At 40.4% G+C, this 25,777-nt stretch overlaps 2 protein-coding genes across 2 annotated transcripts in view; both read left to right on the top strand.

The window, feature by feature from the left end:
- The first annotated feature begins 1,692 nt into the window (after window positions 1-1,692).
- Window positions 1,693-24,437, top strand: esyt1a (extended synaptotagmin-like protein 1a). The gene is made up of 31 exons (XM_061675768.1): window positions 1,693-2,422; window positions 6,644-6,685; window positions 8,213-8,347; window positions 8,473-8,546; window positions 8,708-8,780; window positions 9,677-9,766; window positions 10,152-10,207; window positions 10,995-11,115; window positions 11,242-11,418; window positions 14,367-14,449; window positions 14,583-14,631; window positions 14,860-14,949; window positions 15,704-15,799; window positions 15,874-15,945; window positions 16,019-16,105; window positions 16,232-16,381; window positions 17,238-17,420; window positions 17,860-18,036; window positions 18,113-18,195; window positions 18,263-18,311; window positions 18,387-18,476; window positions 18,669-18,764; window positions 19,379-19,450; window positions 19,522-19,608; window positions 19,690-19,836; window positions 20,669-20,793; window positions 20,925-21,020; window positions 21,111-21,242; window positions 21,968-22,073; window positions 23,255-23,304; window positions 23,379-24,437. Exons 1-31 carry the CDS (start codon window positions 2,081-2,083, stop codon window positions 23,404-23,406), a joined length of 3,258 nt encoding a protein of 1,085 aa, XP_061531752.1. The 5' UTR covers window positions 1,693-2,080; the 3' UTR covers window positions 23,407-24,437.
- fmnl3 (formin-like 3) overlaps window positions 23,255-25,777 on the top strand; it is a 48,083-nt gene continuing 45,560 nt past the window's right edge. The window contains exon 1 of the mRNA XM_061675813.1: window positions 23,255-23,330. The gene's annotated coding sequence lies outside the window, so the exon portion shown is untranslated. The remainder of the gene's footprint in view (window positions 23,331-25,777) is intronic.

Here is a 25,777-nt window from a genome sequence, read left to right as displayed (position 1 = left end):
CCGCATCCAGGCAACTATTAAGAGACTCTGCCCTTCCCTACCTCTAGTCAAGATAGTACCTTTTATGACCTAGGCCTATAACTGTTGCTATACAGTAGCAACCCATTATGTGTTGTACTCGCTTTTTCCTGATTTGCAAACATTAGTCACCGCCACATTAGGCACACCACTTATAAGAGCTGTATAAAAGGATGCCTTTTACGGACAATGGTGTTGAACTGCACTGCATCATACTGAGAACTGTTCCTAACTTTTTTAACTCTCATGTAGTTCATTGAGGCAACCAAAATATTTTGTCATTATGATGCTGTGCAGTACTATACTACAATGACAAGAATACCATATTAAATGAATACCTCTCTGATACTGTCAAAAGTGAGCATTACATTTGACATTATATTGTGCAGGCAACAATGTGGCTGGTCTTTGAATGTGTTTACAAGTTTTTTACAAATAATAAAAACGTTTTAAAAAAAAAATAAAAAAACAATAATAATATGGTGGGAAAGTGGCAAACTAATGGTGAGCAAAATTAAATTGGACTATTATTGTGGTTTGGGTGTTTAAAGCAATCACCATGTATTGTGTTTTTACTCTCTTTTGGTATTATTACCAGGGGAAATTTAAAATGTAATGTAAAGTGAACATATTCACAGGTACACACAAGGACAAAAATGACTATTCTGTTGAGAGAAAAACCCACAGTGGTCCCTGAAAAATCACTTTAACTGAAAATGAACTAATAGAAATAAGGAATGGCATTATTTTGGTGATCCAACAATTATTCAAAATAAATAATTACAATATTGGTCAGCTGATGATCGTGGTGAGCAACATTAAACTCCCTGTACTTGTAAAGTGAAAAAATAAAAATAACTTGTATATTTGACCCACCACAGGGAAGTGTTAACCACCCTGTTAAGTTGTAAAAATAAAAATATTGCCAAGTATATAAAACGAGGCTTCAAAATTGTGAAAAATTAAGCAACACTTTTTTTCCAGCAAGCATTGCTGTCTAGCTAACTGCAAGTCGCAACTGCACCGGATACACCGCTGGGGCAAACAAAGGTGCTCAGGTCCTTATATAGTGGGCTATCAGCAACTCATGCTGGGGTCCAAGTGTGTCACTGGGCCCCGTTTTAGCCACACCCAAGAAATAAGGAAAACTGAAAATGGTGTAAATCTGTTTAATGTTACATCTCCACAATTGAGGACTACGTGTTCTCATGCTTTGCCCATCTTTTCAGCTATTATCTTCAAACGTGTCTAACGCATTTAGTTAGAAATCTCTGAATTCCATTTACAGGGTCTTTAAGTTTAGTACTATTATTGTGCTTTGCATTGATGTTGGAACAATCCTTGTCATACTGAAAGGGCTTTCTAAAGGATTGTCTTATTTATCATTTTACCATGATGCAGTGTCACTTGTCAGTACAGCCAGTGTTTTGCTTACGTTGGATATCTCGGGAAGGTGCATAGTATACATAGGTTTGTTGGATGCAATTATCTTCACTGAGCGGCTCCATTATAAACCTGTCGTCGTGCTCAGCCGGCTGCCGCAGTAGATGATCACTTGTGCATGCAGGCTGCATGCAGAGGTAGCTCCCGTGCCTCTTATGTAAAGATAACGTGCTGTCATTGCATGGCGAGATGCTGAGGGGCGGTGCGCAGGCATGATTTTGCTATACACTTGTATTTGTTTATTTGTTGGGCCCGCGCGTGGGGTTCACGCTCGTGCATGTGCGATTTAATTGTGGGATTTGGCGTCAATCTGCTGGTTTTGACGTGAAGGAGGGCAGGGAGCAGAGAGCCCGCCCTTAAAGCTCACGACTGCCTGCAAAAGACACGTCCACCAAACACGGAATTTGTCGTTCTTGGTGCTCTGCGGAACCGAGGCGAGAGCGAAGAGCGGATTCTCATCATGATTTAATCCAAGCAAGCTGTCACTAAGGCGGCCGTCTGTGCACGTTTACGTAGGCTTACTCTTCGCTGAAAGCTTGCGGAGGGAAAGAAGAAGAAAAAAAGGAGGAGGGAGCCAGCAGAAGTCAAAAGCGGAGAAGTCTAACGGGTTGTGCGTGCGATGCCATCCGCGGAGGAGGAGGCACAGGCGGGCATGAGCGGAGGCACAGCTGGGGCGGCGCGGACCTCGTCGCCGCCGGACCAAGCCCCCGCAGGAGAGCGTGCGGTGGGTGCCCTGTGGTCCTTCGCTAAATGCCTAGGTGCGCTCCTACCCGTCTACCTGGCTGGATATTATGGCTTCAGCATCACGCTGGTCCTGGTCGGGCTCATGGTCTACATGGGCTGGAAGCACGGTCGGCTGGATAAAGCGAGGAGGCTCAACGCAGCCATGTACCTCCTGGAAAACGAGATAGAATTCACCACAGAGAAGATCTTCCGACTCAAACGGGATCTGCCTCCATGGGTAAGCGTCGCTATGACTTGGCCATTCTCTGCAGTTTCTTGTCAAAGTCAACCTGAAGTGCCCACACCGTACCCTTCAATGGGTGCTTGCTTATCACCTCTTAATAAGTCCTCTGGGCAAGTTTGTTTAATTTAGTCTCCTCCTCTGACCAGCACATTCCAAGTATGCAGTGCCTGGTTAATTCATCTGAACTGAATCGGATTTCAGATACAAAATTTGCAGAGGGGAAAGGGGGTCTTTATTTGATTTCGGGCACGTTTGATTTTCGTTTTTCTCAAAAATAAAATGTCACAAAAACTATATATACCTACCTTACCTTAACTGTCATCTTTCTGTGAGTCAAAATCTGTTCATGTCCATAGAGATTGATTTAAGATTCCATCCACCCATCCATTTGCTGAGCTGCTTCTCCTCACAAGGGTCGCGTGCGTGCTGGAGCCTATCCCAGCTATCTTCGGGCAGTAGGCGGGGTACACCCTGAACTGGTTGCCAGCCAATCGCAGGGCACACATAAACAAACAACCCAATACCCCAGAGAAATGTCATTACCGCCACAATGGCATATTGATTAAAAATTGATTCATCTTGTGATGGTAATGACATTTCAAAGTTTTTAGCTAACTGTGCTATGCCGGTAGAGTTAGCTTAAATTTTTCTTTTAGCTAGCTCGTAATGACATTTCAAAGTTTTTAGCTAACTGTGCTATGCACTAACTGTGCTAGCTAGTAATGACATTTCAAAGTTTTTAGCTAACTGTGCTATGCCGGTAGAGTTAGCTTAAATTTTTCTTTTAGCTAGCTAGTCCTGTACAACATTTTTATATGATTATCAAGTTTTTACAGGAACATCTTTAAACATATTAACAATACAAGTCGTTTGGTAATGACGTGCAATAAAAATATTATGTGACGCAAGGGTACAAATGAGGAAAAAACTTACTCTTCCAGTTATCAAAATGTCTGTCTTCTCTCTGCCCAAGCATGTGCTTGAGTGACAAGACAAAATGACAGGGAATTAAAGAATCAGATTTTGAATAAACTGGATTGATCTGAAAATGGTCAATGTGGCGGTAATGACAGCAACTTTAAGGGACAAACATATTTTAGTAAAAATAAGATGTTTTGTACATATGATGAGAAATCATTAGTTTTATTATATTTTAAGGAATTTATGGTAAAAGTTACACCATTTAAGCATTTTTTAGTAGAAAGTGAAAACTGTAAAATACCACCATAAAAACACTCAAAAAATGTCAAAATATACTAATATTAACATGAAATTTTAGACAACACTTATAATTCGGCACACTCACTGCTGGTCTATTTAAATATATTGTTTCTTTAAATTTTACATCAAGGACACAAAAAGGCACGTAATCAAATAAACTCCCAAGAAGGGTTGATTTGGAGAATACATATGAAAAAAATAAAAATAAATCATGGAGCAGCTACTGAATTTATAAGTGCTTCCCTAATCTGACTCTAAATATGAGCTGTGGACCACCATATCTGGATAGAGAGCGTGAGAGGAGCTTCATGTTTATTTGTGTGTGTGTGTCTGTGTGTGTGAGCGAGAGAAAGAGGCAGTTCATCTCCATCAAGTGATCTCAGACCAACCCTGAGATACAATAGAGCTCATTTGTTCCCCTCAAGGTGCAATCTCCACTAACACACCACCGAGGACTAATTATTGAAATCTGAAGTAGCTGCCTGGACCTTTTCCATGCTTTCGGAGTGTGTTTTTGGCTCCAGTTGATCGCCTCGTGTCTGACATTCCCATGCCATTATTACTTGACAAATTGCACCTGAAGAAATATTCATGATGGCTGTATTCAGTGAAGTATTAAGAGCGGTTATGTTCTGGAAAAGATGGGTTTAAGACTCCAGTGTGTTAGGATTACTTTCGCAAATACAACCCCAATTCCAATTAAGTTAGGACATTCTGTTACACATAAATAAAAACAGAATACAATGATTTGTAAATCATGTTCAACCCAAATTTAATTGAATACACTACAAAGACAAGATATTGAATGTTCAAACTGATAAACCTTAATGTTTTTAGCAAATAAACATTAACTTAGAATTTTATGGCTGCAACACATTCCAAAAAAGCTGGGACAGGTGGCAAAAAAGACTGAGAAAGTTGAGGAATGCTCATCAAACACCTGTTTGGAACATCCCACAGGTGAACAGGCTAATTGGCAACAGGTGGGTGCCATGATTATGTATAAAAGGAGCTTCCCTGAATTGCTCAGTCATTCACAAGCAAAGATGGGGCGGGGTTCACCTCTTTGTGAACAAGTGTGTGAGAAAATAGTCGAACAGTTTAACGACAATGTTACTCAACGTACAATTGCAAGGAATTTAGGGATTTCATCAGAATCAGAATCATCTTTATTTGCGAAATATGTCCAAAACACACAAGGAATTTGTCTCCGGTAGTTGGAGCCGCTCTAGTACAACAGACAGTCAATTTACAGAACACTTTGGAGACATAAAGACATTGACAAAAAACAATTGTGCAAAAATATGCAGAGTCCTATAGCAGTTAGAGCAGTTCGAATTACTAATATTGCAATAGTCCGGTGCAATGACCATTGTGCAAAGGGCGCATCATCTACGGTCCATACTATCATCAAAAGGTTTAGAGAATCAGGAGAACTCACTGCATGTAAGCGGCAAGGCCGAAAACCAGCATTGAATGCCCATGACCTTCGATCCCTCAGGCAGCACTGCGTCAAAAACCGACATCAATGTGTAAAGGATATCACCACTTGGGCTCAGGAACACTTCAGTTCGGCACTACATCCGTAAGTGCAACTTTAAACTCTACTATGCAAAGCAAAAGCCATTTATCAACCCAGAAACGCTGCCGGCTTCTCTGGCTCCGAGCTCATCTAAGATGGACTGATGCTAAGTGGAAAAGTGTTCTGTGGTCTGACGAGTCCACATTTCAAATTTCTTTTGGAAATTGTGGACATTGTGTCCTCCGGGCCAGAGGAAAAGAACCATCCGGACTGTTATGGAGGCAAAGTTCAAAAACCAGCATCTGTGATGGTATGGGGTTGTGTTAGTGCCAATGGCATGGGTAACTTACACATCTGTGAAGGCACCATTAATGCTGAACGGTAACATACAGGTTTTGGAGAAACATATGCTGCCATCAAAGGACGCCCCTGCTTATTTCAGCAAGAGAATGCCAAACCACATTCTGCACGTGTTACAACAGCGTGGCTTTGTAGTAAAAGAGTGCGGGTACTAGACTGGCCTGCCTGCAGTCCAGACCTGTCTCCCATTGAAAATATGTGGCGCATTATGAGGCGTAAAATACGACAACGGAGACCCCGGACTGTTGAACAGCTGAAGCTGTACATCAAGCAACAACGGGAAATAATTCCACCTACAAAGCTTCAACACTGAGTGTCCTCAGTTCCCAAATGTTTATTGAATGTTGTTAAAAGAAAAGGTGATGTAGCACATTGGTAAACATGACCCTGTCCCAGCTTTTTTGGAACGTGTTGCAGCCATCAAATTCTAAGTTCATGATTACTTGCTAAAAACAATCAAGTTTATCAGTTTGAACATTAAATATCTTGTCTTTGTAGTGTATTGAATTAAATATAGGTCGAATATGATTTTCAAATCATTGTATTCGGTTTTTATTTATGTTTAACACAACATCCCAACTTCGTTGGAATTGGGGTTGTAATGAAAATTTACTGTCACCCTTATAAAACCTTTATGCACTGAACAGAGCCTTTTTGAGTAACGTTTTACATTTTCATTCAGCTTCATGCGTTATATTATTTAACATTCATAATGGTCGTGCAAGTGTACTAATAAGCCAACTGAAGTACAGTAAAACAAACAAATTATGTGTTCATCATTAACTGTATGTAGGCCAGAGATGTGTGAGATGCCTTCCTAAGTCACAATAAGTTACGTTTTCAGTTGCATCACAAAAAAACACAGAAAGCTGAAGAAAAAGCAAAACACACGAGTGGAGTAAATCATTTTAGATGCTAGAGGTCTTAAACAGTATGCTATTTCCCCCAAAGATTGAGGTTGGCTTTGACTATGGAGTTTTTACTGTCAAAGCAGCCATGCTGAGGAATAGATATGCTAAAGAGGCTACATAGTTCTTCTGCTATGAGCTGCTGGTCATTTTACGCTCTGGTGTTGTTTAAGTTCATGTCTGACATTGTTTAATTCTTCACAGGTCAACTTCCCAGATGTGGAAAAAGTAGAGTGGCTGAATAAGGTCAGTTGTATTTATTTATTTTCAACACATTTTGCATCCAGTATGGATGGCACGCTGGCGCAAAAGGTTCTGGGTTAAAATCTTTGATGTTTGTATGTGGAGTTTGTATCTTCTCCCCATTCTCGTTTGTGTTTATTCAAGGTTCCAAAAACATGCATGTAATTTACCAGTAAGTTCACACCTAAAACTCGGGTGAAGAACACTTTGTGGACTTGAGATCACCTTGCTCTCTTTGTAGCCTCTCCATCAGTGCAGACTATCCACTGGTATAATTAAGCTGCAGGGAGAGTGGCTGTAACAATATTTCAGTGTCTGTATCAGTGCAGAAACTTCACATCAACACGGGGAAAATGTGGAAGTGAATACTAATACTGCGAAGTGTCCTTGTGGAAGGAAACATCTGATGAACTCTAATGTCAGAGGCCTACATCGTCTGAGAGTAATTAATCCATTTTATCTTTCAACGGTGCAGATTTTCCCTTTTCATGACTTATCTATTCTACAGTTCTGCAGACATCGAGATTATTTCTCGCAGTCAACACAAAATAGACTTCATCACTGTTGCATGACCATAATTGTCTCATGATTCCTGGTGCCTGTGTGACACACTGTAGCCTGAAAGCATCACCAGGCTCATGAGGAGTTTGGAGATGGAGGTCAGTGGAGCGGTAAAGCCCTACAGTGGCCTCACGCTACACTTCACACCCTAATGCTGACGTTAACACCAGTGTGTTGGACAGGGGAGCTTTTTAGAAAATCAACATTTTTCTCGTGTGGTTGTTGTCAGTGAGTTGATGATGGAACTTAACTGGGGGGAACTTAATCTGCTAAATTACAAAACTGCCCTTGCTGAATTGATGATGATCGAGTGCAGTGCTCAGGTTGTTTCCTCTGTGACTATTTATTTTTGTTTGCCATCGGAAACAACCACTGTGTGTTTACCACCCATTTGCTCTTTGCTGTCATGTGTGGGTGGAGAGTTGCTTTGCTTCTACACACATGCATCAATGGTATTTCTTCATCATTTTATTCAACCCTTATTCAGCCAAGAAATACACATTGAGATTAATGGATTTTAACTGGAAGCAGTGTTGTTATGGGTGCTTGTTTCCACGGTAACAACCTTTTTGGAAAACTTTTGCGAGCACAGGAGTCTTTTTTTATCAGTGGTGAGGCAACAGTACAGTTAAAAATATTGTATAGTTCATACAGTAGTTTAGAATTGATTCATCACTATGTTTGAATGTAAATGTTTTATACTGAGTTGTATAACTGTAAAATTATTTCATATTTTGCTCGGTGGAGTGTTCTTAAGAAATATAAATTATTCATCAACATTTCTAATTTTGCCAAGAATGTTATGCGACCAAATCTCTTGAAGTATCAACAAGTAGAAAAAAAACAGTCCCTCCAACATGAGTCCAAGCAAAATAGATGGCATATTTAAAGGCCTTTTGAACACACAAAAGGTACAAAAAGCAGTACCCTTGAATATTTAGCTTTATTTGATAAACTTTCTTTGTCCAGATCCTGCAGCAAGCCTGGCCTTTCATAGGCCAGTTTCTGGAAAAGCTACTTCTGGAGACTATCGCTCCTACCATCCGAGCCTCCAGTATTCATCTGCAAACCCTCAGCTTCACCAAGGTCAACCTAGGAGACAAGGTATATCGTTGGCCCTCATGTATCTTTAAAAATAGGAGCTTTTTGGGTAATCCAAGGCATTTTCTTTACTCACTTGTTGTTGACCAGTAAAAAAGTGTGTGTAGTAGCAGCTGTTGTGTTGACAGGCTTTAAAGGTGGTTGGCGTGAAGGCTCACACAGAACACGATAAGAGACAAGTCATGTTGGATCTGTATCTCAGGTAATTATTTGGTGTAAGAAACCAGTTGGCCGAGTCAGACATTGAGAAAGTCCTCCAGTTCGAGAAGTTTGTCTTGTATGTTTACTTACGACAAAACTGTCTCTCATCATAAACTCATCACATCGGCTACTTTCCCTACATAAATATGCGTCTTCCTGCAGCTACGCTGGCGATGTGGAGATCAATGTAGAAATCAAAAAGTACTTCTGCAAAGCTGGGGTCAAAGGCATTCAGGTATGAAAATACAGTGGTGCCTTGAGATGTTTAATTCATTCCGTGACCACATTCATGTCTCAAATCATCTTTCCCCACTGAAATGAATGGAAAAACCAATATTCCATTCCAGCCTCCCCAGAAGACAGGGGCGCAGCTATCTGGCCACCCATGCCAGCGGGCACAGCCAACACACCAGCGTGCGTGGCCACCCCGCTGGTATCCCCACTTTAGTGTTTTTTAAGGCAGAACAGTCAAGAACCAATGAAATGTTTCTGTTTTTTAATAATTAAAATAGCACTCTATAATATTTTACTTTATAAAAACATACATCAACAACATAATTACATAGAATGTTAAGAATTAAACAGCTTGTGCATCATGATTAATTAATTGCAGCACCTTTCTTGAGTGTGTGAATTGGCCACCGGATGGCACCAGGTGTGATCAAGTCAAGCAGACAAAACAAAGAGTTCCACAACTACTGTAAGTGACTCTGTAAGCTGCAGTAATAGTAGTAATTTTTCCACAGAGGATAAAGCATATATGCCTGTGAGTATTGTCATTGTGTATTGTCATTGTGTATTGTCTGTCTCCATGTGTTGCTACACCATTCAAATATCTGTTCCTTAAGGTGTTATAACACAACAAAAGAACGTTATAACAAACGCTATTCATTAGCCCATCTATGATGTTTCCCATTATGTGTTAGCATTAAGCTAGTGGACTTAAAGGCAAAGTTCACTGCCACCACGCAGCGCTCATCTCAAATTTTTGCTCGCAAGTCAATAATTGGCCAAACGACAACTCGTAACTCGTTGGATCACTCCTATGTCAAGGCACTACTGTACAGTATGATATTTCCTCACGCAGAGAGGTTATAGTTCAATGACTGACATCAGCGGTTCTCTCCATAGCTCCACGGAAAGTTGCGTGTGATCCTCGAGCCTTTGATTGGAGATGTTCCGCTGGTTGGAGCCGTCACAATGTTCTTCATCCGCCGACCTGTGAGTTTACCTTTCCTCAGGGTAGCTTTATTTTACCAACAAAGGTGTGTCTGTTGATTTTTGATGGATTCAACTGACGATGCGGACAACTACCTGTACATAGCATCTGAGTTAGTTTTGGGTTCTGGTAACGGAACAACTACAAAAAACATCTACCGTGATCCTCTCTGCATAACGCGTATCAGTTTTGCAGGTTCCCCAAGCACAGCTTTTAACCACAAAAGGGAGCACAAATAAATACAAAACGTAAACAATTCAAAAGTGTCAAACTGCTGCTCTGTGCTGTGCTGTGTGATTGGGCTATATGCGCTTCAGAGTTGGGGCAAAGCGAAAAGTTAACTGCTTCTCATTTCCATGCTGTATTTCAACTCTCATTTTGTGATAGAAACTGGACATCAACTGGACTGGTCTGACCAACCTTTTGGATATCCCTGGATTGAAGTGAGTTGGAAAAGTCCCATTCCACCTCACCCCCCCCCCCCCCCCCCAGGACAAAAATGTTACAAAGTGCTACATAGGGGAGATCCCTGGGCACAATATTAGCTACTTAGGTATGCAAAACATTGGATCACAGTGAGAAGTGTTTGTAATATTTTGCCCCTTTTATATCGCTTCTTGAAGTAACCAAAATACTAGAAATATATATAATATTACAACATAAAATATAAGTGCACTTTTACACCACTGACTTAATAAACATTGGTAAAGTCAAAACCGAGTATTATCTTCGTCAAGGCGACATTTTTGACATTGCTCTTGTTTGGGATCTGATTAGATTGTGCCAGTGTACCTAATGTTGCAGCTGTTGAGTATACTGAGACATATTCAATTGAATATGTTTTTCACTTTTTGACATTTAAATCTTTTCAGATTTTGTGGGTTGATGCCAGCGTTGCATGTGGAGGTTGTTGCAACTTTTTGTTGCATTAATAATTTTGACTTTATTTTAGGTCCCTGATTCATTGTCTGGATGTAAACAATTGGCCTAAATGAAATTATTGAAAAAATAAACAGGAGTGGAAGCAAGCTTATTCTTCACAATTCAGATTCAGTGAAAATACAATTTAGGACCTGTCAGTTTAAAAATTGTATTCTCACTGTGTACAGCCAATGAGTTTTGGCTTTGTTATTGAATGCTGTCATTGTTTGCAGTGCTTTTGCTGCTTCCTGTTTTGTCTGTGTGTCCCTTCCCCGTGTATCCCCAACATCATCCTTGCATTCATTGCAGTGCCATGTCGGACACTATGATAATGGATGCAATAGCCTCCCATCTGGTCCTCCCCAACCGTCTCACCGTTCCCCTGGTGGCCGACCTGCAGGTTGCGCAGTTGCGCTCCCCTCTCCCAAGGGTAACCGTCTCTGTAATACATGGCCTGGGGAACTGGTGGAATCCATGTTGCTAGCAAAAAACATAACCTGAACGTCGCGCAGCATACTGGAATTGATTTCTTTCTGCATGTGTATGCAAATACTAGGGAGTTGTGCGTATACACCTGCTGGAGGCCGAGGATTTGACCGCCAAGGACACTGTCATCAAGGGGCTGATTGACGGCAAGTCTGACCCATATGCTGTGCTCCGCGTGGGAACACAGATCTTCACCTCACATCATGTGGACAGCAACCTGAACCCACAGTGGAGGGAGATGTATGAGGTGAGAATGGATGGAACAGTGGTGTGTGAAAAAACTGGTGAGGCAGAAGCAGTCTAGGGAGCCTATATACAGTGGTGCCTTGAGGTATGTGTGACCCAAGTTTGTCAAGATACGTGCTGTCTTTCTGTCTTTTTTTTGCTCTGACTTGGGAGAAAAGATTTGAGAAAGAAGCGTTTTATGGTAGCAGTGAACTCAATTCGTTTTCCAACAAGCAGCAGTTTAGCAGATGACAAATTCTTCCAAAAAGAGGCTTCAAGCTTTTTATTGCCACTCCCAGTTCAAGTTTTGTGTCAAACTAAGTATAAAACAAAGAGAATTACACGTTGTGTATTTAAAACAACCACAAAGCTTTGCCTTAACTCTGCTAGCTTAATGATAACAAACAAGCAAAGCAAATAGCAAGTAGCATTGATGTGGTAGTGTCACAATGCTCTCAGCAACAGATATTTTAACACACAGTACATAAACCCATGTAGACAGACAATATAATAATACTCACAGGCATGTATTCTTAATCCTCTGCTACGACTAACGATCTATATGACTGCATCTTACTGAGTCACTCGTAGTTTTGAAACTCTTCCTCATTTGAGTCTGGATGACTATGTTATACTGTCAAGTCGTGCACACCAGAAGGAGCCACAGTGAATTAATAATGATCCACTAACTGTTTAATTATGTCGTTACTATTAAGAAAAATATTATGGGGTCCTGTTTTCCTTATTATAAACACATTAGTTATTTTGTTGATTTTTGGGCGTGGAGGCTGGAACGGATGCGTGGCATTTCCTGACATTTCAATGCGGAAAGATGATTTGAGTTACAACTGTGGTCACGGAACAAAGCTCATCTATGTCAAGCCGCCACTGTACCAGGAAAACTGCAATACTCTCTCTTAATATCGCTTTTGCTTTTTCAATAAACACAAACAAAAAAAAATAAAAATAAAAAAATAAAAAAAACAAGCTAGTGGACGGAGAAAGGCAGCTACGATAAATTGCTCTGACTCAAGTTCCTAATATCACACAACTGCACAGCCACTTGCTCCACTTGTTGCTAGGCAGAATTTGCGGTCCACCCCTATAGTGTTCTTTTAGGGTTAAGGGTTCTTTGGCACCACAATGCATAAAAAGCACTGAGCGATTCGACGAGAAAAGGATTTCTGACCGACACACACTAAAAAAACAACAACAACACCCAAAACAGCTCAGCTCTGTAAGGATAATGGGAGGCATTTATTCACCCACATTAACTGTGCTGTTTGAATCCCTCCTGTCTTGTAAATTTAAATGACAAGTTTAATGACATAGCATTTTTATCACAGCACCTTCTGCCGGATCTGGTGGCACCTGACTTATTTACTCCTCATGCGAGATAATCCTTATAGTATGTAAAGTGAATTCACAGATTTATTTGTAAATACATTAAACCTGTTTGAATATAATTGCTGTAAAAATGTGCAAAGACAGAGCAATGTAGTACTGAACTGTGGACCTATATATATATATATATATATATATATATATATATCCATCCATTTTCTGAGCCGCTTCTCCTCACTAGGGTCGGGGGCGTGCTGGAGCCTATCCCAGCTGTCATCGGGCAGGAGGCGGGGTACACCCTGAACTGGTTGCCACATAGAAACAAACAACCATTCACACTCACAGTCATGCCTACGGGCAATTTAGAGTCTCCAATTAATGCATGTTTTTGGGATGTGGGAGGAAACCGGAGTGCCCGGAGAAAACTCACGCAGGCACGGTGAGAACATGCAAACTCCACACAGGCGGGGCCGGCGATTGAACCCGGGTCCTCAGAACTGTGAGGCTGACGCTCTAACCAGTCGGGCCACCGTGTATACATATAAACAGTTTTTCACCATTTCAGGTTTCCTAATTTTTTGGCCGTGTCTAAAACTAGCTAGTTAGCGATGCTTACACCCCGAAAATACATATTCCCTTTGGATAGTCTCTTGACGTGGCTGCTTTAGAGTGCCTCGTTGTCAGCTGTGAGTGTACACACATCACAGGGAGAAGGCGGAAGATCGAGTTAAAAAAATAATCAACTCTCTGACTTAATAGTCAGGGTGAGGACAGAGGCTTGGCGCTGGCGTGGCCTCTTCAGAGCGCCCCGTCATTGTGGCGTGGAAAAGCGTCTGGATGACCCAGTGGGCTATATTCCAGCCACCGGAAACTTTAAATTGATGTACTTTTGTCGCTTAAACATGTAGGCATGTGTAGGCATTAGAAAGATGGTAGATGAAGTAGCATCCATGATTGACAGTTGAGTGGGGTCTGGTTTTAGCACATTCGGTGGACATGCCCACAGCGCTAGAGAGTATAAACAATGGCTTGATTTTTCACAATTTTGAAGCACCATTTTATGTACTTGCTGTATTTGTTTTTACTTACTTGTACTTTCATCATTAAAATTTAGAAGGGTTGTTAACAACAGGTCTCTGTGGCGTGTCAGATTTACAAGACACTTTTTCTTTACAAGAGACTTTAAATATGAAGAAGGAACAAAAATATGCCCACAACATGAGATAGGTGGCGTTGCCAGGGCAACCCATCAAATGTATGACTCGACAGTAAACGTTTATTTGGTGCTGCTTTGACTTCGCCGAGTGAATGATTCAGTAAGTGTTTGAGCTGCTTTCTGAGACAAACAGTTTAGTGCAGATTGGATCTTCACTGAAAGCAGGAAACCGCAGCTTTTGTGATAAACAAGTCTTTGCGGAAACGTTTCTCTCACGGGGACATTTGTATTCTCGTTTGGTTGGGCACACATATTTGTGCTACTTAAAAGGTTAACCAAAACTCACTGTTGATTATTAAACATTTGAGTACAGTCGTACTTCTTTGCCATTGCGATCGTTTTTGTCTTATTGTGTTGTGTGTGGCTCTGTGTTTGTTGTGTCCATTTATGTGGATGTGTGTGTGTGTCAGGTGATTGTCCATGAAGTACCTGGTCAGGAGTTGGAAGTGGAAGTCTTTGACAAAGACCCAGACCAGGATGACTTCCTGGGCAGGTAGTTTGCTCATTTTCATGTAATTTGTGATTTGTGCGTCTCACATCATGTTGCCATGTTGAGTGGTGAATCTGTCTGAAGATGCGTATAAGAATTCTTGTAGGTTTCAGCCAGCTTCTCCTGTCTCTTTCAGGGTGAAGGTGGATCTTGATATTGTGAAACAAGCCAGAGTCGTGGATGATGTAAGTTGTTTCTGATGCAGCATCCAGTGTTGTTTTTGTCTCACACTTAGTCAAGCAATTCAACTTTAAAAATGTCGGCGCGAGACTTTTGTAATCCTGTTAGCATGTGACAACAGACAGGGGTCACATGGAAATTCTTGTGACTCACTCTGGCCACCCTCTTAGGGATTAAAGTCTGTGATAAAAGAAAAAAAAAATGTGTTGTTTACATGATTTTTTTTTTAACAGTGGTTCAATCTGAGGGACGTCCCATCTGGCAGCGTTCACCTCCGACTGGAGTGGCTCTCTCTGCTGTCCTCTGGTGACAGATTGACTGAGGTGTGAGAATATGACTTGACTCTATTTAAAACGGAATATAGTAATTATTGAAAAAAAATATCACTGGAGCTCCTGGATAGTCATGGTCGTAATAAAAACTGATGTGCAGATCTTATAAAGCATTTAAACTTCCTGTGAAGTGCATATATAAAAAATAGTATGTATAGTGGCATAATCAGTGTCTATAACAAAAATATGGCTTAAAATGGTTAGTGACAAAGTCAATAATGAGATATGAACAATGTTTATTGGGATTGTTTTCATTTATGACACTGGAGTCAAATTGACTTATGTAAAGTCTACTCTGTAATTTTGTTTTGGTCGCCAACATTGGAGAAAATGTAGCTTTGCAAAGATTGAATGTTGGAAAGGGAAACAAGGTATACAGTACTTTTTGGGACATTTTTAAAGGATTCTTTGCCTCATTTGCCAGCCTGTCACCACATATTGCGCGCTGCAGGTTTGGTATTTGAGAATCACCTGTTGTGATAGCAATATAAATCGGACTCCAGATATTGTGTCTACAATGCAGTTTTCTTTGTCCTCGATGTTTTAGGCTCTTTGCCCTCATCATTCATCATCACTCATCATTAAGCCTTTTCCTCTCATTAATGAATCTCGCAAGAGATGTTTGTTTTTTGCTTATTTTTTGCTAGCTTGTGGGCTTACTTTTTTATGACCATACCGTATGACCGAGGCGAGCATTTTTATGTCATCTCTGCTTATGTCTCCTCTATTGTGATTCGTCCTCCAGGTGATCCAAAGAAACCAGAATATGACTAGCAAAACCGCCGATCCACCATCTGCTGCCATCCTGGCCATCTATCTCGATCAGGCTCACGAGCTGCCTGTAAGATTTTTGTCTTTGTCATATAATATCTTTTTACCAGTTGCACACTGCTTTATGATTTGATCATGTTTTAGATGAGAAAGGGCAATAAGGACCCAAGCCCAATGGTGCAAATTTCCATTCAGGATACAACTAGAGAGAGCAAGGTAATTTAAAGTGTTTATCGTAATAGACAATCAAGCTGTAAGCGAAATGATCTTTTCCCCGTTTCTTCTGCAGACTTGCTACGGTTGCAGCAACCCTGTGTGGGAGGATGCCTTTACCTTCTTCATTCAGGATCCCGACAAACAAGATATCGACATTCAAGTAAGTGATTAGATTATTGACTTTCATCATTGAGTTTTTTTCTTCTCCGTGGTTCCTGTCATTCAAACACATGGAAATGTTATCATAGGTTCTCATGCTGTTCTTGTTGTGTATATGTCAAATCAGGTAAAAGACGACGACCGAGCTTTCTCTCTGGGCAGCCTGACCCTCCCTCTGGCCCGCCTTCTGGTATACCCTGAACTTACCATGGACCAGTGGTTCCAGTTGGAGAATTCGGGTCCTGCTAGCCGCATTTACATCAAAATTGTTCTACGGGTCAGTTATTTATACAGATGCTCATGTTCAAACCATGGTTTGTTAGTATGGTAATGTATAGTTAAATATATATATATATATATATCTACATTACCATATATATATATATATATATATATATATATATATATATATATATGGTAATGTATAGTTAAATATATATATATATTTAACTATACATTACCATACTAACAAAAAAGGACTAACAAATATATATATATATATATATATATATATATATATATATATTTATCGTAAATAAGGAAATCTGTTCGTCTTCTGTCGCTGACGTCACAAACTCATGCATTCGATCTAAATGTGGAAAGCACAAAGTCTGTCTGAAAATCAAATATGTCACCAAAAACCAAGTCTAAAATTACTACTGAGTCTATTTTGGGGGGATTTTTTTCTGCAGGTAGCGTTTTTAAGTCCAGAACTAGAGCAAGTGTTAATATTCGCAGTCTTAGATAGGTCCTAATTAGAGTGCTTTGCAATGGTGCGGCTCGCTTAGTAAAGCGGGTTGTCCAGTGACTGAAGGGTGAGCGGTTTGAATCCCGGCTCCGACTGTCTGCTGAAAGACACTGTACTCAAAATTGCTCCCAGTGGGCCTGGCAGAGGCATGAATTGCAGCAGCCGCCTACTGGTATATGAATGTGAACCTCTGTATATTGCTTTGGGCACCATGATGGTGTTCATAAAGCACTAGAAAGTGCACTCTATGAATATCTCTTAACGTCTGGAGGTCTACTACCACTTTCTTGCAGCATGAAGCTTAAAATTGTGCAATGTTTATCTGACAAATTAAATGAATTTAGGCCAACTCTTCTTCACGTTTGCTCCTCTTTTATCCCTCTAGGTTTTGTGGTTAAGCGATGATGCCACACCCACCACACCGTCGCCCCACCCGTTAGCCCCTGGGTCTGGCCCTGGTCTCAGGGGGATCACAGCAGAACTAAACCCGATGGGGCCTGGTGGATTGGCTAAACCGCCACCGTCCCGCCCCCAGCACACCACGCCCGACCCTGAGTTTTCGACTGAGGTAATAAGAAATTAATACAGCTTGGGAAAGAAAATTAAGAGACTACTGAAAAATGATCAGTTTTTCTATTTAAAGGTATATGTGTTATAACGCTTTAAGCAGATATTTGAACACAAACTGTGCAGCAACACATATAGACAGAGAATACAGATTGATTGATTGTTTTATTATCAATCCATAATAGAAGATATTTGTAATAGAAAGTAAAAGGATATTTCAAATTGGCAGGGTTGTTAACAATACTCTTCTATAACGATCCTCACAGTCCCAGGCATATGTTCTGTACATGTATGTTCTTTTTTTTTTTTTTTTTTTTTTTTTTTAATGGGGGGGGCTCTTTATTTTTTTTCCAGAGCTGTAAGTAAAAACTGCAGTGATGTGAGCATAATCAAATTTCAGTTTACACATGACACTACAGCAATGCCTGGTTTGGCCATAGGGAGTGCTTCGAATCCATTTGCTGGAGGCCCAGAACCTGATAGCCAAGGACAACTTCATGGGGGGCATGGTCAAAGGAAAGAGTGACCCTTATGTCAAGATCCGTGTGGCTGGTATGACCTTCCGCAGCCACACCATCAAAGAGAACCTGAATCCAATCTGGAACGAACTCTATGAGGTTTTATTTGTTTTTCATTTTATGTGTGTTCAAATGGCTCTCATCAGACATCATATAATGTTCTTGTGATTGGTAGGTGATTTTGACTCAGCTTCCTGGCCAAGAGATCCAATTTGAATTATTTGATAAGGACATCGATCAGGATGACTTCCTGGGAAGGTGAGTCCTAACTTTACAAATAAAAACGGCCTATTCTGCACAACCTAACTGAATACTCTCTTTGTAGGTTCAAACTGAATTTACGTGATATTATCAGTGGACAATTTATTGATACGGTGTGTGGCATGCTGCAGAATTGATTTAAAGCATTTTTGTTTGATGGCGGATTCATGACAATGTTTTCTTTACAGTGGTATACATTGAATGACGTCAAGTCAGGCAGAGTTCACCTGCTACTAGAATGGCTGCCCAGAGTGACCGACCTACCCAGACTGGAGCAGGTTTGACCCAAAATAAAATGACATATCGTTGACGTGGGATCTACGGACTTCATCTTTATCACTATATTTAAATTGGTTTAGAAAGATATAACATCCTGGAATCAGAGTGAATTTGTTCTTCTCATCCGGTACTGTCAGCTGTTTTGTAATGACTTGGAATTAATCTGATTTTTTTCCCCCACTTGTATGAAGATTCTGCAGTACCAGTCCCAGCAGTTATTCCAGAACAAAGTTGTGCCATCAGCAGCCGTGCTCTTTGTCTATGTGGAGCGTGCTCACGGCCTGCCAGTAAGATCACGTCATCACATTGATCCCAAACAAAAGTGGGGAAAGGTTCAGTGACTGAGCGTCAGCATGTTATGAAGCGCTGCAGTGTACAATTACACCTGCAATCTGGTTTTATTACATATACAATCACAATATTTGACATCTTCGGTGAATGTTACCAGCAAAGAGAATAATCATTAATAGTGGTACGTATATAAATGAGTATCATAAAATATGCTTGGTTTATACTGCGATATCATTGCATCATTGGCCTAGTGGTTAGCACTTCCCGGGTTTGAATCTCCGCTCTTGACTTTATGTGTGCAGTTTGCATGTTCTCTCCGTGCTTACGTGGGTTTTCTCTGGGTACTCCGGCGTGAATGCTTGTTTGTCTGTATGTGTCCTTGCGATCGGCTGCTGACCTGTCCAGGGTGGACCCCGCCTCTCGGCCAAATTCAGATGGGATAGGCTCCAGCGCACCTGTGACTCTAATGAGGATAAGCGGTTTAGAAAAGGAATGGCTGGAATGGATGCTATACCATTGTTTTTAGTATTATTATAATCCTAATACTTCTGAAAAATGTCGAAGCATAGATTAAAGTGTTGAAGTAATTCAATGAGTTCTCTCATCACAGTTGAAGAAAAGTGGAAAAGAGCCAAAGGCTGGAGCTGAGGTGATCCTAAAAAATGTATCACATCGAACTAAGGTATGACAAAGGTAACAAAAGTGAACGGAGCACTACACGTCTTGAAAATCTGTGAACTTCTTTTTGCTAAGGTCTGCGAGCGGTCCACGTCACCTCGATGGGATGAAGCATTTCATTTCTTGGTTCGAGATCCCAGAGATGAAACGCTCACAGTGAAGGTGAGGGTCATCGACATTTTCTTCTTTTGACCATTTTGTTACAGATGATGTAGCAGCCAGTTAATGCATGTCTTCCATTAGCTTTCCCACAGCTGGGGCCAGGCTCTTGGGTCCCTGAATCTTGCTCTCAAGGAGGTGATGGCCGAGCCTAACTTGGTGCTGGACCGCTGGCTTGCCCTGGATGGAGCTCTGCCTGAGAGCCAGATCCTACTGAGGGTGACACTCAAGGTGCTGTCAATGCATATTTATTCTCAGTCTGATACAAACCACAGCACACAATATTTAATTTTACGGAATGGCTTTTTTTTTTTTTTTTTTGTGTCAGCGTAATTATTATTTCAAAACAACGTTTAATGTTATTACTGGGGATGACAAAGCGTTGTAAAACCACCATTTTGCTGGCTATTATACAGATTGTAGATGAGACACTTTAAATGATAATTGTTACATTTATTGATAGTTAAATTACTTCAAGAAATGTGTATTTTATCAATATGAAGATACAGAATATTTCATGAATTTGGTCAAATGTACCTTAGACAGGGGGGTATGTTGACACCCTTGAGAGCTAGACTCATATGTTTAACAATCGCTTACTGGACATTTCATTAAGAACACCTGCACATCCGAAAGAGATCGAATACAATAGCGGTTCTGTCAAGCAGGCATTGTTCAGTAATTCTCATGTTATTTAACAATAGATGTATAAATGTGGTTGTCGTTTAACGTGCTGTAGAACTGTACAGGATCTTTCTGAGAGGTTTTTTCCCCTCATATTTGGTTCCTTTGTGTAGTTGCACGTGATGGGCAAACTATTTAGATAACAGCTAAAGTATATTATTTCAAACTACAACCACCATAATAATAAAAAAAAGTTAAATTAATGTTTTCAAAACCCAGCATTATCGTTGTAAAAATCTACACTTGCAGGTGTACCTAATTTCATCATGTGAGGGTGTATAACAAATCACAAGATGTATTATTTTGTTTACTTTTTGCATTTACGGAAGCATGAGCCCTACAGAGTTGTTACAAATAGTCGTAAACGTATGTCTTACAGATCTTGGACACTCAGTTGGCAGTATGCCGCAGGGCCCCAGGGGATAACGACGGCATCGGCGACACTGTCTTTCCCAGATGGGATCCTTCCCATCTGGACCTAAGACACAGAAGTGGATTTGCCATGTGAGCAATCATTGCCCCATTATGAATCACAATGCTTTGACGATAGTTAGCCTATTTGAAGAGAATTAAATAACCAATAATCTGTCCCTATATACATTATACACAAGATAAACATTTGTTTTGGTCTTTAGGGGCAATGAGGCCTCAAATGGTTCAGGCCAGGTGAAGCTCACTGTTGGATACTCCACAGAAGAGAGCAGGCTTTTCATCACAGTCCATGCATGCAGGTCTCACTTTGTATTGCCGCATGTGATATCTCACTATTATTTTCCACTAAGAGCAGTCGGTAAAGATTCTTTGTACGTACGTCCCTGCAGAGCCCTGATAGCCTGCTCCAAAGACGGAGCCGACTCTTATGTTACCTTCATGCTGCTGCCGGACAAGAAAGCAACCACTAAGAGGAGAACTGCCACAAAGAAGAGGGACCTCAACCCGGAATTCAACGAAAGGTGAGACATTAGAGGAGACATATTATGCATGTATTTTTATTCACAATTTAAAGCAGATCCCAAGTGTCTTCATAAAAAGGATCAGGTATTCTTAATCACACTTCTGTTTTGTCACTGCAGTCTGCTGACTGACTTTTACTTAATGTCCTTCATACACGTCTTACAGTCTTATGCCCCTAAATTTTAAAAAACAAATTAGTTAAGCAGGCAGTAAGACTAGTGTCTTGATTTATTTGTTTTGTTGTTGTTGTTTGATCGTGTTTTTTCTTTTATTAGCTGTAAAATTATATGTTTATGTGAGATATATATATATATATATATATATATATATATATATATATATATACTATACATTCATTGGTAGCACTGTGGTTGAAAGCACTCGGTTTTGGGGTCATGCAAATCAGCCACTGCTCACCACGCCCCTCCTGTACTGCGAAGTCAATGCAGAGTACGGCCTTACAATGGGGAGCAACTATTATCCTGCTTGTAAATTAGCCACACTGTTATGTCACAATCTGTCAAAATTCAGAACAACTTTTTGTAAATACGTACTGTGCCTAACACAAGATTCACTTAGTTTATTAATTAGTTCATTAATTTCACACTCGCCGGGCAGGCATGCACTCCAGACACCCAACTAACTAGTTGTATTAAAAGCTGTCAAAAGACAATTTTCAATATGTCCCCTTCAAGTGATGCTACTTCTGCCCTCTCTTGTGTAGGTTTGACTTTGACCTCTCTTTGGAGGAGTCGTCACAGAGGAGGCTGGATCTATCTGTGAAGAACAGTGTCTCTTTCATGAGCAGGGAGAGGGAGCTTATTGGCAAAGTAAGCATTTGTTATCATTAACCTCATCCTGCAGTAAAACAATGTACTTGCCGGCCACAGCTGAAGCACATTAATGACAACCAACTCTAGTGCTGTATCAAAACGTCTTCGCTTACAACGATGACTAGCATGGTTGCAGACAAGCACAATATATCCGACGGGCAACTTCACATTTTTTGTTATACTGTATATGGTCCATCTTGTTTGAGTTACCATACACTGCATCGTTTCAGTTGGTATTTTACTTGATCGTGCGATCATGTACCATTGTATACCAACATTAAGAAAACACCACCCCAAAATCTTGTTCAATAGTTAGTTTAATTAGCTATAAGGTTGCTAATGTATTATGCTGTCGTTGATTAAAATTATGCGGACATGTCGCCGCCGACGCCAACCTTGCACATTAAAGACTACGGGCACGTGGAAACCCCAACGACACAAAAACGCTTTAATACTTGATGAAAGCAAACGACTGTGGTTAAAGCGGCTGATATTAAGCTGTACACGAACTTACCTTTGTGGTGGACGCGCTTCCTTCTGAAAGCGTTATACTATCGATTTTTAACAAACAGGCCTATTCAGATGTATATACCCAAACTAATTTCATTTGATATTATCCGGAAAAAAACCCATCAGATTTTCAATCATGAGTCGACATAATGCTGCAAGGTTCCCGCTGAATGAGGACATGGTAGCGATTATATGAAACTTCAAGACTTCAGACAGTTTAAGTGTCCAAGAGAGTTAATAGATTTGTTGTCAAGCTATTTTCAACACTTTAAATTGGTTAATAATGTGCGTGAATAACAGACGATGTGGGGAAAGACCAATAGTATCTAGCTGTGGAAAAATATTAAACTGACCATATTTGGACATACGGGGTTTCTGCCCGACAGCAACGATATGTACTGTAAACGCTGTTCAACAAAACAATCCTGACACGTCTGTGACAGTGTCAGTTTTTTTCAGTCTAGTACCCCAGTCAGTAGAGCATCTGCACGCTAACTTGTGCTTCCATCCAATCCGATACGGGAAGACAGAAGATGCGTTGTCAGGGTCTACAACCATGCATTCCTAGTTACATTTGAAAATGCATGTTTTTTTTTTTTACAACAACATGTCACATGAAGGTAACCATGCTTTAAAGTGATTCTCACCAAGTTCCTCCATCCATGCAGCTGCAGCTGGACCTGGACCAAATTGACCTGAAGACTGGTGTCACACAGTGGTAAAGATTTAAACGGCAGCAATGAGGTTTGTTAAAAAGTGACTATTCCGTCAACAACTCTTCTATCTTTGCAGGTACGATTTGGTACCAGAGTCATCCTAGAAGAATAAATGCTTATCTTCGGTAATATTTAAAATTTAGTTGCTTCTGTAATCTGTGACTTGTGCGTGTATATTCAGCTTTAATGGCAATTTCCATCTTTGCTGAAGAAAAAGAAAAGACAACACATCTGCTCCACAAAACAGCAGTCCATCAGTATTTATGAGCTTGCTTGTTATCCAAATTTTAACTCTGCTGCATCCTTGCTGTCTTAGACACATTCTTCAGTAGAATATTTGGCTGAATAGTATTTAATAATGCAACTATGTTGCACAAATGAACCAAGTTTGTATATGTTACACATGATAATATGAAGTGATAATATCAAATCCTGCAAAAAGTCCTGTTAGAATTTTATTCTCACAAGGGCTTGGCATCCAAAGGTACGACAGTGTTGTACAAATTTATAGCCTCAACCCGACTGAAAGAGATTAGAGTTTTGTTTTTTACAATCTTAATACAGATCCCGATATTGCTTTGTTTGTGCGTTTATATTGTTGCCTTTAGTATTACAGAACCTTTAACGGTTTATCAGTGTTTCACAATTATATTCCAAATGAAGTTTTATATGCTTTATCCAAAGCTTTGTGATGAAATGTTGCTTTTATAAACCAAAATATTACAAAATGAGACCCTTGTATTTCCCTTTGACAACAGAGCTATGAAACTGTAAGCAGTCTCGATCACTGTGCTTTTATGAACATAAAACTGACGGTACTCCAAGCTCATGGCATGCTTGCTTTCTTGCATTTGTAGTGCTAGATGCAACAGTTTAATGCTGTTAGCCTTGTTTTATTCACGCACAGCAGCTGTTTCATAAGAAATAAACAAATATAGTAGGAAGTAGTGTTGGGAATTTGTTGCACGGCTGTCACTTTATCACAAAGACCCCCTGAGTCGCACATATGCAGTTAGTAAAGAAAACAGTGCTTAATGTTCTACACAAAAAAAACTGCTGTTATTTTTAATGTAATATATATATATAATATAGTATCAGCTTTGAAGTAGTTGAATAAAGTTTGCATTCGCATGAATGATTTGTCTGTGTTTTTCACCTCAAATGTGGTCAAAATGGACACCAAAAGCTCCACTATAAGGTTTTCGAAGTAGATATAGACCTACAGTCTAAATTTGCATATTCACTGATTCTCAGTATATTTTGGGGCTCTTTTTGTAACACCCAAAGATGCCACAAGATGGTGCCAACTGAATGTAGTAATTAGTGTCAAGGAAGTACGTTGAACTGATGTGCAGTATCTCGACTGAGGGTAAACTCTTTGCATGTTGTGGAGGACCTGAGTTATATTGGTTATATTGGTTGTTGGAAGAAGTTACGGAGAGTCTTTGCAATCATGAGTATGTCTTTTTGCTCTGCTAAGTGGCTACTAAAAATCGCCAGCTACCAAACGATGGAGTTGTCCCTATTCCTTGGCAATTCATATTTTATGGATTGTGAAGCACCGACATACAAGCCAGTGTCCTCTCACATCTGGTACTCAGGCAATTGAATGGTGGCTGTGCATGTGCAGAACAGATTCAAGAAGCGGGTAGCAAAACAAACTTGTTTCCGCATTGTGATTAAAATGAAGCCTAGTTATCCCCATGGAGCTAAGAAGGCAAATAGAAAACAAAAGTTTTTTTTAATCAAAACTACAAAAGGTTTCACCCTTTTCCACCGTGACACCGAATGTGCGTAACCGACACCAGCGAGAGCCAGACGATCTCGCCAGCAGTAGTAACACTGCTGTCAGTGTCAGCCGAGGAGGATGAAGTAGAGCTGAGGTGAAGAGTGCCGTTAAGATTTTCATTGCGAAGATGAGTGTATTAAAGTACTCGAAATGATAAACTATGTGAAACGTTTATTGTTTGTATCAATTCCTGTAAAATCATTGAGATTATTCACTTGTTGGATAAAAATCCTCAAGAAGCATTTGAAAGACTTTATCTAGCTCCGGGCGGCACGATGGACGACTGGTTAGAGCGTCAGCCTCACAGTTCTGAGGACCCGGGTTCAATCCCCGGCCCCGCCTGTGTGGCGTTTGCATGTTCTCCCCGTACCTGCGTGGGTTTTCTCCGGGCACTCCGGTTTCCTCCCACATCCCAAAAACATGCATTAATTGGAGACTCTAAATTGCCCGTAGGCATGACTGTGAGTGCGAATGGTTGTTTGTTTCTATGTGCCCTGCGATTGGCTGGCAACCAGTTCAGGGTGTACCCTGCCTCCTGCCTGATGACAGCTGGGATAGGCTCCAGCATGCCCGTGACCCTAGTGAGGAGAAGCGGCTCAGAAAATGGATGGATGGATGGATATCTAGCTATGGAAATAGAATTTTCTCAAATTCACATTTTTTGTTAATGATACATCGTTTTTTTT

Source organism: Phycodurus eques, chromosome 1 (assembly GCF_024500275.1).
Source record: "Phycodurus eques isolate BA_2022a chromosome 1, UOR_Pequ_1.1, whole genome shotgun sequence".
In the NCBI taxonomy this organism is placed as follows: domain Eukaryota; kingdom Metazoa; phylum Chordata; class Actinopteri; order Syngnathiformes; family Syngnathidae; genus Phycodurus; species Phycodurus eques.
The sequence above is the reverse complement of the archived record's forward strand: the minus strand, read 5'-3'. Positions and strand labels throughout refer to the sequence as shown.

Bases quoted from the DNA above. Each gene is read 5' to 3' on its own strand.
- esyt1a (XM_061675768.1), top strand. From the start codon at position 2,081: ATGCCATCCGCGGAGGAGGAGGCACAGGCGGGCATGAGCGGAGGCACA. The intron at 8,781-9,676 runs GTATGAAAATAC...TTCTCTCCATAG, and splicing joins CTGGGGTCAAAGGCATTCAG to CTCCACGGAAAGTTGCGTGT. The intron at 15,946-16,018 runs GTAATTTAAAGT...TTTCTTCTGCAG, and splicing joins ATACAACTAGAGAGAGCAAG to ACTTGCTACGGTTGCAGCAA.